Source organism: Rattus norvegicus, chromosome 16, assembly GCF_021556685.1.
Source record: "Rattus norvegicus strain SHRSP/BbbUtx chromosome 16, alternate assembly SHRSP_T2T, whole genome shotgun sequence".
In the NCBI taxonomy this organism is placed as follows: Eukaryota; Metazoa; Chordata; class Mammalia; order Rodentia; family Muridae; genus Rattus; species Rattus norvegicus.
Window position 1 is genome coordinate 11,755,301 of NC_141549.1, and position 16,182 is coordinate 11,771,482.

The 16,182-nt window shown below is 41.1% G+C and overlaps 1 protein-coding gene, 1 long non-coding RNA gene and 1 pseudogene across 3 annotated transcripts in view; 2 read left to right on the forward strand and 1 right to left on the reverse strand.

The window, feature by feature from the left end:
- Positions 1 to 16,182, reverse strand: part of LOC148000389 (uncharacterized) — a 319,504-nt gene that overhangs the window by 261,215 nt on the left and 42,107 nt on the right. The window lies entirely within an intron of this gene.
- On the forward strand, positions 746 to 2,602 carry LOC134478868 (ral guanine nucleotide dissociation stimulator-like; annotated as a pseudogene).
- Positions 9,969 to 12,547, forward strand: LOC134482318 (ral guanine nucleotide dissociation stimulator-like). Its single transcript, XM_087589296.1, has 3 exons — positions 9,969 to 10,479; positions 10,606 to 10,802; positions 11,808 to 12,547. Exons 1-3 carry the CDS (start codon positions 10,303 to 10,305, stop codon positions 12,193 to 12,195), a joined length of 762 nt encoding a protein of 253 aa, XP_087445422.1. The 5' UTR covers positions 9,969 to 10,302; the 3' UTR covers positions 12,196 to 12,547.

Genomic DNA, 16,182 nt, shown 5'->3' on the forward strand with positions numbered 1-16,182 from the left:
TTGCTCAAGTTTCATTCACTTGCTCTGCTAAGGATCAGGATCAAATGCTACTAAGGAAAGAAAGTTTTCATGCATGTGACAGGTCACTGTCCAGCACTTGAGATAATAATTTTAAGGACTCAAGTAGGAATTGAAAGAAGAAGCAGTGGAGGCTGAATCCCCTCTGAAAGAGTGCTAGGGGGCCAGCTTCCATCTGGTAAGCCACTGGATGTTCCTCTTTCAGGTGCTGTCAAAGGGCTGTAAACCTCTGGGCTTAAGCCCTAAGATAATCATGATGGTGGAAACTAACTCTGGGAAAGACAATTCCTATGCAGGCTCACTGACATTGTGGGGCTGTTGGCTGTCACAGGTATTCATGTGATCTCATTCCACACTGAACACATTCAAGGTCATGTAAAGGAAACATGCTTAGGTTCTCTTTGTGGTAGACTGAAAATTAGGGCTGAATTTATGAGTATGCCAATTCAGTTCAACAGTAGAGGCTCAGCTTGCAAAACTGAGCCTCTATTTTGAGAAACTTCTGGCAACAGTGGAGTGGAAAACAGATGTATACCTATGTAAATTTGTGCGCCTAGGAAATGGGTATAGACATGGGAGCCTTTAAGGAAAGTCCTGTTAAAAAGAGAGAGTAATGAAACCATCATCTTGAAAATGACCAAAGAATACAGAACCTTGATAACCAGGCAGCCTGCTGGTTAGAGCAAGGCCTGCAGGCTCACTTGTTAGACACTGTAGAGAGGGCAGAATGTCCTCTTGCTGTCCTCAGACTACTTGAGACTCAGGCCTCAAGAATGACAACAGGGAAGGCCATGATGGTGTCTGGAGGCACAGGATTCACTCTTGCCTTCAACGCCTGTGGCCATTTTCCCAAAAGGGAGAAAAATTGACCAAAGCCAGCAAGGAAAAGACAACAGAGACCAGGTAACCATTCTGGATTCTCTTGCTGTTTTTCATAGAAATAATTCAGGGAACCTTGGAATGAGGATAACCAATCAGAAGTTTGAACATTTGTGTCCGTTTGAACCATCCACTTTGAATTTTTTCAGGTTGAGAATGCTTCTGCTCAAAAGAACTAGATGGGAGCCCCGGAGAGAGGCATGGATCAGGACACAGACTATGGTTGAGCAGATGAACACGCTGGTGCCTTCTCTGCAGGAAAGGGACCCCTTGGCTGTACTAGGTTTTCTGTCTACATATAGAAGTTTTGTGATACCCCTACAGGTATTGGACCTGCTGTTTGTGAGGTGAGTGCCCATCTCCAAGCCCATAGTTCTCAGAGCATCCTGATGGTTTCAGGAATTTCCCTCCCTTCCTCTGTTTGTGTTTCTCTGTCTCTGTCTCTGCCTCTCTCTGTCTCTGTCTCTGCCTTTCTCTTTCTCTCATTTATCTGTCTTTCTCTCTCTGTCTCTATTTCTGTCTCTCTTTGTTTCTCTCTCACATTTTCTCTCTCTTTTTCTCGATCTCTGTCTCTGCCTCACTCTCTATCTCTCTTTCTCTTTCTCTCTCTCTCTCTCTCTCTCTCTCTCTGTGTGTGTATGTGTGTGTGTGTGTGTGTATGTGTGTGTATATATATGCGTGTGTGTGTGTGTGTGTGTGTGTGTATGTTTGTTTGTATCTGTTGCTGACCTCTCTTTCTCTTTCTCTCTGTCCTACATCTCATCTCCCCATCTTTTCCCTTTTTCTTTCCCTTTCCTTGCACTCTCCCTGTTCATATCAGGATCTACCTCTGTCTCCATCTCAGTCTCTGTCTCCATATCTTTATTGTCTACATAATAGTAAGAACCCATTAGCATGAATTAAGTAATTCCTTCTCCCAAGCTTGATCCACCATTGGACTGTCCATGGCTGAGACCCTAGAGTGGATGTAGCTAAAACCTATACCTTGAAAAGGCACTTTCTCCTTCACCCAATATTTCTGAGGCCTTGGTGAACACAATTTTCTCATACATAAAGGAGGTATTAGAAGTTTTGGAGTTTCCACTAGAGATGTGTACAAAGTAGATACTCATGAAGGATACTCCAGGAAACCATGTGACCAAGGAGATGTGTGAATAGGGATGCCTCTGTTCAACTTTTGCACAGATTCATTAAAAGCACCTACTGTGTACAGGTGAAGTACTAATTCTGAGAGCAGACAGGACTGCCTGTATTAGGTGAGGGGCATGGGACTTTAGAGCTGACATTCTCTCTGGTGTTCTCCAGGTACGCATACTTCAGCCCTTATTCTAAAGAGGATGAACAAGTAAAGAGCACCCTCTGTAGCTTCTTGTAAACATGGATGGACAAGAAACCTGAGGAATTTTGTGACCCATCAGACCTGTTGCCTCTGAAATACCTGAAGGCCTACTTGAGTGTGTACATGCCCCACTGTGATCTTAGTGTCCATGTCAAGAGGCTGCTGACACAGTTGGAGGAAGAACATGCCAAGGATTCCCAGGCCAAAGATGAGGAAGACTCAGATCTGGGGAGACAAACATCCTTTGATCCACAGATTCAATGGGTGTAATTCTGCATGGAAAAGACTCACTGGAGCCAGAACCAACTTGTGCACCAGAGCTGGAGGGAACACAAACCTCTAGAAGATCTTTGACCCATGAGTTGTTGCCAGCCCAGCCAGGAAAGCACACATGATAGCAGCTGTGGAACCTATGTCTCAGTATGTCTGTAGAAACAATGTATCTTTCAGTCATCTCCTGCTTGTAACACTGGGCCTACCTATTTAGAGAACGGCCCTGTCACCTCTGGTCATCAATTGGAGTCTGTCCTAAGCTGAGCTGCTGCTCCTGCCCCTCATGATCAGCTGCTGATTTCATTCCAGCAGCAGTTCCAACCCCAGAGGAAGCCTTTCCTCCCATGAAAAATAGCCCTTTTGCTTCTACTGATGTTTTCAATGTTTTAAGTATTTTTTAAAAGAAATTGTTAGTATTTGGTTTACATTGTATAAAAGCTGTCTAATAGTGAGAGAAAATGTCTGCAAATTTTAAGTATTCTATTTCATAAATTATTTTAAGTTTATCCAAAGTTTTTAAAGGAATAAAATAATTTTGAATATATGTATGTAAGCATTTAAAAATTAACTGATGTGTTGAAAGTATAAAAGTTAAATGTCTTATATAGTCTGTGTTCTCGAGAAGATCTACAAGCCACCTCTAAATCACATGCACAAAAACCAGATACTAGTAGTTTACTTACTAAACTATCATCATACAATCTTTATGGGTAATGGCTAGAAGGAAACTGAAGTCCTTCCACTGAAGAATGAATAAATGAAATATTTAATATTTATGCCCTGGAGTGTTCTACAACTCTTAAAATCCACATGTAGTTCCATTCTGGCAAATAAATGGAAAAAAAACAAATAGAATATAAACTCATTTATATGTGGAAATTACTAATAAAGTAAAGAACAAGTATGCTATAATACAAAGACCCAGAGAAGCTAAGCAATGAAAGGGCCCAAGATACAGAGGCATGCAGAGGATTCAAAATGGACATCTATTTTTGGTGTATTGGGGTGGTGTATTTGGTGTATAGTTATGGGAGGGGTCAAAATGAAGGGTAGGGATGGGACAGGAGGAATCAGTTGGGGAGGACAGTGGGACAGAGTCTTTACAATGTAAATTAGAATTGGGCATTTCTCTGGGAAAAGCTGGAAACCTAGTACACTGGAAACTTCTAGGAATCTATGAAGTGTGATTCCAGATCAGATCATAGTGGTTGGGGACATTGAGACTTTTCCTGTAACTAGAAAGTCTTCTAGTTGACAGATTAGCATATCAGTCGAGCCACAAAAAATTTCACCTATATTGTGTACCACTTATGAGATGTGCTGTAGTAAAGGTGGCACAGAAATTGTGAAAGTAGACACATAAATGCCTTGACACATTTGAGACCTATGCCAGGAGAGTGTTACTGCCCAGGCTGGACTGCCCAGAGGCACAGATGCACACAGAGACAGGTTAGAAATTAGTGAATAGAAAATTATGTCAATGAAATGATTACTAATAACACTCTGATATACTCAGAGATTGGTCCAAAAACAATTGTTATCAGAAAAGCTTCACATAGAATATTATGGAAACAAAAAGGACAAACAAACAACCAGACATTGAATAGAGCTTGGAAAACATTATAAAAAGTTGCACAAAATTTCATAGGATCTGGTGTTAAAGGACACCAGAAGATGAAAATAAAATATCCAGCCAAGTTGAGCCTTTAGGATACAGAAAATGAACAGTTCACCAGAGCCTGCATGGGGATCTTTCAGGCTACATTTGACTGAACTAGGCACTTAGCACCTTGCAACATTTCTGTAGATTCATCTACTTGTAAAGTCGTAATACTGGGAGCAGGGGCTGTCTCTGACTCTGTTGCCTGCATGGGAGCCTCTCCCCTTACTGGCTTTCAAGCTCTAGCCTGAATAGAAGTGGAGGTGCCCAATCTTAATGCAAACTAAAGAGCCAGGGCTGGTAAATGTACATGAGAGTCATGCCCTATTCTGAAGATGAATGAAGGAGGAACTGCTAGACATGATGTGGACAGTGCTGGTGAAAAGAAAAAGAAGAGTCAGAAAAAAGAGAGGGGGAGGCAAGGAGGAAAGAAAGGAGGTCAGAAGGGAAGGAGGGAGGCAGCAATGAAGGGAGGGAAGGAGGGAGTTAGGGAAAAGGGAAGGAGGGAGGTCAGAAGGGAAGGAGGGAGGGAGCAATGAAGGGAGGGAAGGAGGGAGTGAGGGAAAAGGGAAGGAGGGAGGGAGGGAGTCAGGGAGAGATGGAGGGAGAGAGGGAGAGACAGGTCAGAGACACAGAGGGACAGACAGAGTAAGAAGAACAGAGACACAAAGACACACCAAGACACACAGAAACTGGCAGATTCACAAAGAAATGGAGAAGGAGAACAGAAGAAGCATTCAAGAACACAAAAGTAAGGGGTTGTGTCTATGAATGTTATTTAAATGATCTTTAGTTCCCTCCCCTCTTTTTGGATGGTCAGTTTTCAAAAAGTCTATATGGGTGACTGCCTTATAAGTGTGGCATAAACATGTGCTGATCAGCCAGAATTCAAGGCCCATACTTCAACATAGTAAAAGCAATATATAGCCAACCAGCAGGACACATCACACTTAATTGAGAGAAACTTGAAATAACCTTATTGAAAACAGGAATTAGACAAGGCTGTCCACTCTCTCCCTACCTATTAAATATAATTCTTGAAGACCTAGCCAGAGCAATTAGACAACAAAAGGAGTCAAAGGGATACAAACTGGACAGGAAGAAGTCAAAATACCACTATTTGCAGACTATATGATAGCATACTTAAGTGACCCCAACAATTCCAACAGAATACTCCTACAGCTGATAAACAATTTCAGCAAAGTAGTTGGATATAAAATTAATGCAAACAAATCAGTAGACCTTATCTACTCAAGGATAAACAGGACGAGAAAAAAATTAGGGAAACGATACACTTCACCATAGCCATAAATATCTATAAAACACCTTGGTGTGGCTCTAATCAAACAAGTGAAAGATCTTTATCACAAGAACTTCAAGTCTTTGAAGAAAGAATTCAAAGAAGATTCCAGAAGATGGAAAAATCTCCCAGGCTCATGGATTGGGAGGATTACTGTAGGAAAGGCCATCTTGCCCAAAGCCATCTACAGATAAAAAGGAATCCCCCTTAAAATTAGAAATCAATTCTTCACTGAACTAGAAAGAGCAATTTGCAAATTCATTTGGAAAAGGAAAGAAGAACTTAGGACTTCATCAAGTATTCTAAACAATAAAAGAATTCTGGGGAATTCAACCTTCCTGACCTAAAGATGTATTACAAAAAAAAAATCCTGACAAAAACTTCATGATATTGGTACAGAGACAGGCAGGTGGATCAATAGAATAGGACTGAAGACCCAGAAATGAACCCATACACCTATGGTCACTTGATCTTTCACAAAGGACCTAAAACTATCCAAAGGAAGAAAGACAGCATTTTTAGCATATGGTGCTGTTTCAACTGGAGGTCAGCATGGCAAAGAATGCAAATTGACCCATTCTTATCTCCTTGTACAGAGCTCTAGTGGATCAAAGACCTCCACATAAAATGAGACAAACTGAAACTAATGGAAGGTGAGGAAGAGCCTTGAACACAAAAACACAGGTGAAAATCTCCTGAAGAGAACAGCAATGGCTCATGCTTTAAGATCAAGAATCAACAAATGGGACCTTATAAAATTGCCAAACCTCGATAAGGGAAACTACACAATCAATAGGATTAAATGTCAACCAAAATATTGGGAAAAGGTCTTTACCAATCCTATATCTCATAGACGGTTACTATCTAATATATGCAAAGAACTCAAGAAAATAGACCCAAGCAAATTAAAAAATCCTATTAAAAATGGGGTTCAAAAATAAATTAAGAATCCTCAGTCGAGGAATCCTGAATGGCTGAGAAGCACCTAAGAAATGTGTACCGAACCAAGGGACAGAAGGTGCTGACCCCTCCTGATGAATTAGGGAAAAGCTGTTGGAAACTAAGGTGGAATTCAACCCTGTAGGAGGGCCAGCAATCTCAATGAACCTGAACTCCTGAGATCTCTTAGACATTGGATCACCAACTAGGCAGGATACACTGGATGAAATGAGGCCTCCAACAACAATGTATAACAGAGGACTCCTGGGTATGAGTTCATTCATTGAAGATTCACCTAATCCTCAGGAGACTGGAGGCCCAAGAAGTTTAGAAGTCCTGTGGGATGGGTAGTTGGGGCCATACTTGTGGAGATGGGTTGGGGGCAGAACAGGCATGTAGGGAAGGGTTATGGGTGTGTAACCCTCCAGGGTTGGACCTGAGCAGAATAAAAAAAGAGTGTAAAAATGAATAAATACATGGATAAATAAATAAATTAAATAATGAAATGTTTAAGATCATTAGTTATCAGGGAATGGAAGATTAAAACAACCTGAGATATCAACTCCCACCACACAGTCAGAACAGCTATGATCAAAAAGTCATGTGACATTAGATGCTGGTGAGAGGGTGGAGAAATAGGAAGACTTCTCCACCATTGGTTAAACTGAAAGCCAGTACATGCATTCTGGAAATCAGTCTGCCGGTTTCTCAAAAAATTTGACATAGTGCTAACTGAGAACCCAGCTATACCATGCCCAGGCATACACCCAAACGATTCTCTGACATATAACAAGGACACATGCTGCACTATGTTCATATCATCCTTATTTATAATAACCAAAGCTGGAAAGAATCAGATGTCCTTCAACAGAGGAATGGATATAGAAAATCTGATGCATTTACATACAGGGGTACTACACAGCTATTAAAAACAATGATTACATGGAATTATTAGGCAAATGGATGGAACTTGAGAATACAAACCTGAGAGAGGTAACCCAGTCACAAAGGACCACACATGGTCTACACTTGCTGCAAAGTGGATAGCAGGCCAAAAGCTTGGAATATCTAAAAAAAACCTGACAGATCATATGAAGCTCAAGAAGAAGGAAGACCAAAATATGAATGCTTCATTCCTTCTTAAAAGGGAGAACAAAATACTCAGGGCAGGAACTACAGAAACAAAGAGTGAAGATGGACTGAAGAGAAGGTCTTCCAGAGACTGCCTCACCTGGGGATATATCCCATGTGCAGCCTCCAAACTCAGGCACTATTGCTGATTCCAAGAAGTGCTAGCTGAAGGAGCCAGGTATGGCTGACTCCTAAGAGGCTCTGCTGGAACTCAACTGACACACATGAGGATGGTTGCAGCTAATCATTGGACTGAACAAGGGGAATACAATGGAGGAGTAAGAAAAAAGACTGAAGGAGCAGAAGGGTTTGTAACCTCATAAGAAGAACAACAATATCAAACAAACACATCCCGTCAGACCTCCCAGGGACCGAACCACCATCAATCAGGACACCTGGAGGGTCCCAGGACTACAGCCACACATGTAGCAGAGGAAGACATTGTCCAGTATCATAAAGAGTAAAAGCCCTTGGTCCTGTGAAGACTCTGTTCCCCAATGTAGGATAATGCCAGGGTGTTGAGGGTGGAGTGGGTGGGTGGGAGTGGGAGCATCCTCAGAGAAGAGGGGGGTTGGGAAGAGGATATGGGTAAGGGGGTAAAGCAGATAATATTTGAAATGTAAACACAAAAAGTATCCATTAAAAAATAAAATAAAAAAAACATAGCAAAATAGCACATGTTGATCAGGAATTGAAATTCAGGTTCAAAAGCAGCAGGAAGAAGGGGCTGTTGAGCAGCTACTGATAGAGAAAAGCTTTACCAGTCATTTGTGTTAAACTACCAAGTGTCATGTAGTAAACACAATGAAGAAGAAGTCAGTCATCTTGGATGTCCACATTTTGTTGACGCTATACTGTTCTACAGAACTTTCTGACTTACAGTCAATGTTTTGATTCCTAATCTCACTGGGTCAGTGGTATAATTACTCTTCCTCAGCTTTTCTATCACAGTTATATTATTAATTCTAGTGTGGTGGTGAGTCTACTTGATTCATATCTATATTATGGCAGCTATGGGAGTTGTGTGGCTAACTTTCATGACATGATCAGACTCCTAGACGCTTGAAACATAATCCTCATGTCACATAATCCTTCCCTATACAGGCTTTTCATGTCTTGATAATTTCCAACTCATCAAGTGGAATTGGCATCTTCACAGACGAATCCCCTGAAATTAGATGTCCCTGTTCCCATTACCGATAGATTCAACAACTTGCCTGCTTGAGCGTCCCAGGGTTTATCTATTGTGTTTTATTTTGTCTACCAGAGGATACAGCTCAAGATCATGATGTGGAACAAGGTTCCATTGAAGGGAGAGTTAGTTCCCAGGTTTCTTTGTGTACCAAGTCATTTTAAGGAATTCTAACTTTTCCCTTAACCCATAAAGAGTGGTACATTCTACCAAAACACACATAACCCCCCCCCACATACACACACACACACATTCCCCTCCAAAAAGGAAAAAACACACGGACACACACCCACAGATGCAAATGTATGCTAGCATGTATGCATGTAAGCACTCCCTCGTACTTTCTTGGATGAACATGCACAAATAAACCTAACACATATAACAAAGCTATCATGCAATGCCATCCGCACATGTACCCTGAGGCATAACCGTGCACATGCATATGAACATGCATGAGATCCTGAACAAACTCTGGGAATTGAAATAAAAGAAACTAAGTAAACATCAGAGGGAAGAGTAAAGGAGCAATGAACTCAACTCTAATTCATTGGGCAAGGGAGACAACATAGTAATTTATTATAACACCGCCCACCACTGTGGAGTAGCAGGGAAGTCTGAACTCATGCACATGATATTGACCCCTCACATCACTGGCTTGCTAAACTGTGACCCAGACACTCAAGTTGAATGAGGGAGATGACCAAGGTATAAACAGTGAATGACTTTGGAACAAATATCACTGAGAAGAGCAGAAAAAGAAAACAGAGTATAGAGTTAGAGATGAAGGAAAGATTAGAAATTAGAGAAGAGATTAGCTGCCACATAACACACGATGGGGACAGAGAAAGTGTGGTGTGTTCTGTTCAGGTTTCATTTGGTTGGTTTGAAAAGCACCAGGACTAAAAGCTACTAAGGAAAGAGAAAGTTTTCTTGCAGATGCCAGGTCATAATCGACCATTAGAGAGAATCAGATCAAGGACTCAAGCTGGAATTCAAATAAGGAGCAATGGAGGATGAATCCCCTCTGAAAGAGTGCTAGGGGGCCAGCTTCAATTTTGTAAGCTGTTGGATGTTCCTAGGTCAGAGGTTCACAAAGGGCTGTAAAGCTACTGGCTTAAGCCCTAAAATGATCATCATGGTAGAAACCGACTCTGTGAAAGACAATTCCTAGGCAGGCACACTGACATTGTGGGGCTGCTGCTGTCATAGGCATGCGTGTGATCTCATTTAACATAGAACACATACAAGGTCATGTAAATGCAAGGAGACCAGCCTAGGGTTTGTTTATAGTAAATTTGGATAATTAGGGCTGAATTTATGAGTATGGTTACAGATGCTGCTCAAAAGGAGAGACTCAGCTTGCAAAACTGATATCTACCTATGTTGATTTGTGTACCTAGGAAATGGCAGGGGGCATGGGAGCCTTTAAGGAAAGTTCTGTTGATGAAGGGACAGTGATGGAACCACCCTCTTCAAAATGACCTAACAATACAGAACCTTGGTAACCAGGCAACACACTGGTTAGAGCAAGGCCTGCAGGCTCACTTGCCAGAGACAGTTGAGAGGGAAGGATGTTCTCTTGCTGTCTTCGGACTACTCGAGGCTCAGGCCTCAAGAAAGACAACAGGGAAGGCCACGGTGGTGTCTGGAGGCACAGGGTTCGCTCTTGTCTTCGACGCCTGTGGCCATTTTCCCGAAAGGGAAGATCATCAACCAAGAGCAGTCAAAGCCAGGAGCACACAGACAAGGTAACTGCTCGGGTTTTTCTCCATTTTTAGCAGAGTAATAATTCAGGAAAATTTGTAATAAGTAGATCCAATCAGAATGTTGTAGACCAGTGACCTTTTGAAACTTTTGCCTTGATCTTTCCTCAGAGTGAGAATGATTCTGCAGCACAGGACCTGAGCGAGCCCTATAGAGACTCCAGCATTAGTACAGAGGCTGTGGTTAAGCTAGGGAACAAGCTGGGGCCTTCTCTGCAGGAAGGGGACACCTTCTATGTCCCTGCCTTTTCGATCATATACCAAAGATTTGACACCCCCCTACTGGTACTGGACCAGCTGTTCCTGAGGTGAGTGCCAATTTCAAAGCCCATAGTTCTCACATTCTTCTGTTGATCCTGGGTCTTTCTGTTTCTGTCTCTGTCTCTGTCTCTCTGTCTTTCTCACTCTGTGTCACTCTTCCTGTATCTCTTCATGTCTCTCTCTCTGTCTCTTTGTCTGTCCCTCCCTCTCTCTGTCTCTCTCTCTCTTTCTCTCTCTGTCTCTCCCTATCTGTCTCTCTCTGTCTCTGTCTCTCTCTGTCTGTCTTTCTCTTTCTGTCTGTCCCTCTCTCTCTGTCTCTCTCTCTTTCTCTCTCTGTCTCTCCCTATCTGTCTCTCTCTCTGTCTCTGTCTCTCTCTGTCTGTCTCTTTCTCTTTCTGTCTGTCTGTCTCTCTGTCTCTCTCTGTCTCTCTCCGTTCTGTCTCTGTCTCTCTGTCTCTCTCTGTCTCTGTCTTTGTCACTCTCTCTTTCTCTCTCTCTTTCTCTCTCTCTTTCTCTCTGTCTCTCTGTCTCTCTCTCTCTCTCTCTCTCTCTGTGTGTGTGTGTGTGTGTGTGTGTGTGTGTGTGTGTGTGTGTGTGTCCAACTATTTATTCTGTACATCACTGTCAGGACCCAGTAACATGCATTAAGAAATTTTTTCTCCCATGCTTGGTCCAAGTGATACGGCTGTCCAATGCCAATGCTCTAAAATGGATGTCGCTGTCACCTCCACCTTGAAAAAGCACTTTATCCTTCAATCGATATTTCTGAGGACTTGGTGAATGCACTTCTTTTATTTGTAATGGAGGTTTAGGAAATATTGGAATATCCAATAGAGATGTATCAAAAGTGGAGATCTATGAAGCATAATACAGGGGACCATGTGAACACAGAGTTGTCTAGGTAGAGATGCACGTGTTCAACCTTTGCACAGTTACAGTGAAAGCACGGACGGTGTACAGGTGAACTCATAATTCTGAGAGCAGCCAGAACTGCCAGTTTGAGGTGAGGGGCCTGGGACTTTACAGGTGACATTCTCTCTGGTCTTCTCTAGGTATGCTAACTTCAGCCCTCATTGTGAAGAGGATGAACAAATAAATAACGCCCTCTGTAGCTTCCTGGAAACATGGATGAACAAGAACACTGAGGACTATTGTGAACCCTCGGAACTATTCATACTGAAATATATAAAGGCCTATTTTGACGTGTGCATGGCACACTTAGATCTTAGTGTCCAGGTCAATAGGTTCATGACTCTCATGCAGGACAATCAAGCCAAGGATTCCCATCCAAGGATGAGCAAGGCTCAGATCTGGGGAGACACACATCCTCAGATCCACAGATTGCATGGGTGTACAACAGCAGGACAAGAGCCACTCTGGAGCCAGAACCAACTTGTGCATCAGAGCTGGAGGGCACAAAACCTCCAGAACTTTCTGTGAAGCATGAGTAGTTGCAACCAGATGTGGCAGCAGCAGCACAGACAGCACACATGATAGCAGCTGTTGAACTTGTGTCTCAGTTTGTCTGTAGATACAATGTATCTTTCAATAACTTCCTACTTGCTACAGTGGGCCAACTATTCAGAGAATGGCCCTGTCACATCTTGTGTGTCTGCCCTGTATCTGTCCTACTGCCCCTGCCCAGGGTGCTCAGCCCCTCACTTCAGTCCAGCAGCAATTCCAGCCCCACACCCAGCCTTCTCCCTCCCCTGAGATATCACCTTTTTATTCTTTCTGATCTTTTCCATTTTGTGTTTAAATATTGGTTTTAATACATTGTTATTGTTTGTTTTCATTTTGGTCAAAGTTTTCTATGGTACAAAAATAATTTTAAAAAGTTAAACATAAGCATTAAAAATTATTAAATGTCATGCTTAAATTATGACTGGTAAAATCTTAGTCATTTTTAAAAGATGTACCCACATGACTACTAAAGCACATGTAATAACACTCACCATTACCTTTCAGTAAACTTCAAACTAAGCCTGAGGAGTGGGACCACTTCAGCCCCGTGGTAACAATTCAGTTCACATTGAATTGTGTATACTTTTATACACATAAATTTCAAGTTTAGCAAGGGTGTGATGTCATAGAACTGTGGCATATTTCTGTGGCACATGTAGAATGCCTTACCTACCTCCGAAATACTTTCTCATTTCTTCAATAATATAAGAACAGATTAATTGAAGGCTAATTCAAATTATAATTTGCAAGGGTGAATGTTACTGTGTTAGCCAAGAGGCTAAACAAGAGTCTAGAATTAGTCAAGAATTCCCTTAATGAATAGATCTGTGCAGACAGAAAGCTCAAATTTTGACTCCAGGGACTTGGGAAGACATTTTTTTTGTTTTTTGTTTTCAGAGCTGGGGGCAGAACCCAGGGCCTTGCGCTTGCTAGGCAAGCCCTCTACCACTGAGCTAAATCCCCAACCCCGGGAAGACAGTTTTTAATGGGTAGGAATGTGCTCTTCAATTGAAGAAAACATTTTCTACAAGTATACAATGTGTTTTGATTGTATCCACCCCTTATCACCTCCCATCTATTCATCCCTGATGTCCCAAACACTCTCCCTCCTGGTATTTACTTTTTTTGTTTCTTCATTTTAATAATTGATTATAATTATCACTATTTTTTTACACCTTGCATTCAATAAATATGGATCCTGTAGGAATAGTTATGTGGCTAGTGACGGAGGGCACAAGGACAGCCAGTCTACCACTGGTCACATTCTGAAACCAAAATGATTCTCTCCCTCCCCAGAAGTCAGCATTTCAGCTAGGGAGAGGACATAAGAAACTCCTTCTCTGCAGCTAAGAAAAGGCATAAAAAACAAAGACGCATGGGATTCCCATGAAAACATTAATTAACCTGGAATCCAAAATGTATACAACATGGACTTATAGAGTACAAAGAGAAAAATTATTATATAAAAATAATGAAATTTAAAAAGTATACAAAAAAAGTCCTGATAGGACATTATGAGACCAGAAGCCTCTACAGATGTAAATGTGTTCATTTTCTATTGGCCTTCTGTTCTGAACATGAGGACTGCACTTAAGAGTAGTTTGTTTACCTAGAAACTGTCTTGGAGAAAACTAAACGTTCATTTGCAAGAGGTTATCAATTGTAGGTTATCAATCCTAGGTTATGAATGGGTGCATAAGGCTGCTTTGCCAATTTAGGACTAAGTATTCAAAGGTTCTCCCTCTGCATAAGGTCTGGCTGTGAGTCTCAGGATGTCTTGGGATCTGTGGTCTGCTTCAGGAGGAAGCTTCTCTGATGATGGTTGAGCAAGACAATGATCTGAGTCTCTCAGGTCAATAGGAATCATTTTATTACTGTTTCTTTAGCAGAACTAAGTAGTATTAGCTTTACCCTGGCTGTCTTATCCATATCTTTAGTCTCTAGTTCTTGGTCAGCCAAGCAGTATGGGTTCCATCGCAGGGATTTGCATCTTAAGTCAAATCAGATTCTGTTAGTTACCCCACAATATTTATGTCACAGCAGTACATACATATCTTTCAACCTGGACACTATTATAAATCATAGTTTTTGTAGCTTGGTTAAGGTTTATGTTTCTTCTTTGGAAGCACACAGTGTACCTCCCATTACAAATGATGCTAGCATGTAGGGTAGTGGTTTAGTTTAGACAACAGCTCAGTTACCTTACTTTCCAGTCTCCCCACTACGCGCCAATTTTCAATAAGTTAATCTTGTTCAGGTGTTGTCCAGGTAACCAGAGCTGAGGTGAGTGCGTATGTGGACCAGTCGTGTCACATGCAGAAGACATTTCTCACTTCTCCTTCCTACCCTTCAGCTTAGACAATAATGCTAACATTTCCCTAACATTGCCCCTTACTCCTTCTGATAGTTCAAAGTTGTGTTTATTTTAAGTACTGGTTTTAATAAATTGTTAGTATTTGTTAACATTCTCTGAAATGCTATCTAATAATGAGAGAAAATACCTGCAAATTATGAATATTCTCTTTGATATATTATTTTAAGGTTATTCAAAGTTGTTTAAGGAACAAAAATAATTTGAAAGAAAAGCCTAAGTGTTTAAAATAATTAAGTGACATACTTATGTTATAAATTTATATGTCTTAAATAGACTTTTTTTCTCAAGAAGTAATACACATCACTACTAAATCACAGGTAATAAAGTTCAACTTTGGCTTTCAGTAAACTTTATTGGAACTCGTGGGGTGGCACCACTTTCCTCCAGTGGAAACAGTACAAGTCTCATAGATATGGTTACATTTTACAGCAAGATATTACAAGGTTTCATGAGGGTGGGGAATCATAGAACCATGGCTCATTACTAAGGCACATGTAGAAGGCCTTAACTTCTTTCAAAGATACTTGACCACATCTTCGAAGTTACACAGGCAACTGAATTGACTTTGTTCCTCCCATGATGTATGAATAGCACAAAGAATTAAAATCAGAAAGCCGAACTGCATGAATGACCTGCAGTAGATGAAGGGATTCATTGTACTGTGTGCCTTGCTACAGCATACGCAAGGGTCAAAGTTACTGTGCTAAGCCAAGAGGTCAAAGACCATTCTAGAATTAGGCAAGAATATCGGTAATGCCTATAGAGGCAGAGAGATGAAAGTTGACGTCCCATGATACTTTGGAATGAGAAAATGTTTTGAATGGGTAGGACGTTGCTCTTCAAATATAGAAAACATTTTCTAAAAGTGCACAATGCATTTTGAATGTATCTACCACTCATCACCTCCCATCTACTCATCCCATGACTTTCCCACCAAACTCCATTCTGATATTTAATAAATAAATAAACTATTATTTGTTTATTTATGATAGTAGTTGATGATTTAATATTCCAATTTTATTTACCTCTGCATCCAATTAATGGGGTCGTGTAGGATTAGGTATGTGGTTGCTGCCTTATTGCACAAATACAGTCACTCTACCGCTGGTCATTTCCTCAAACCAAAATCATCCTCCCTCCCCCAAAGAGTGCAACTGCAGTCAGCAACTCAGCAAGGGTGAGGATGTCAGAAACCCCTTCTCCATGGCAAAGAAGAGGCATAAAATCCCTCACGATGAAAAAGAATCCATATTATATATATGCACAAAGGACAATCAGAGTTAAAAGAGAAAAAATATCAGTACATATATAATAATGAAATATAAAAAGCAATTTACAAAAAGTCCTGATAGGACATTATGAAATGTGGAGTCTCCTCCATAGATTTAAATGGGTTCATTTTCTGTTGGTCATTTGCTGATGAACATGAGGACTGCACCTAAAAAGAGTTTGTTTCCTTAGAGACTCCCTTAGAAAAAACTAAACTTTCAATTGCAAGGTGTTATCAAGTTGAGATAATCCAGTGTTAAGAATGGGTACCTGAGGCCACTTCTCCAATTTGGGACTCAGTGTTCCAAATTGTGTCATTC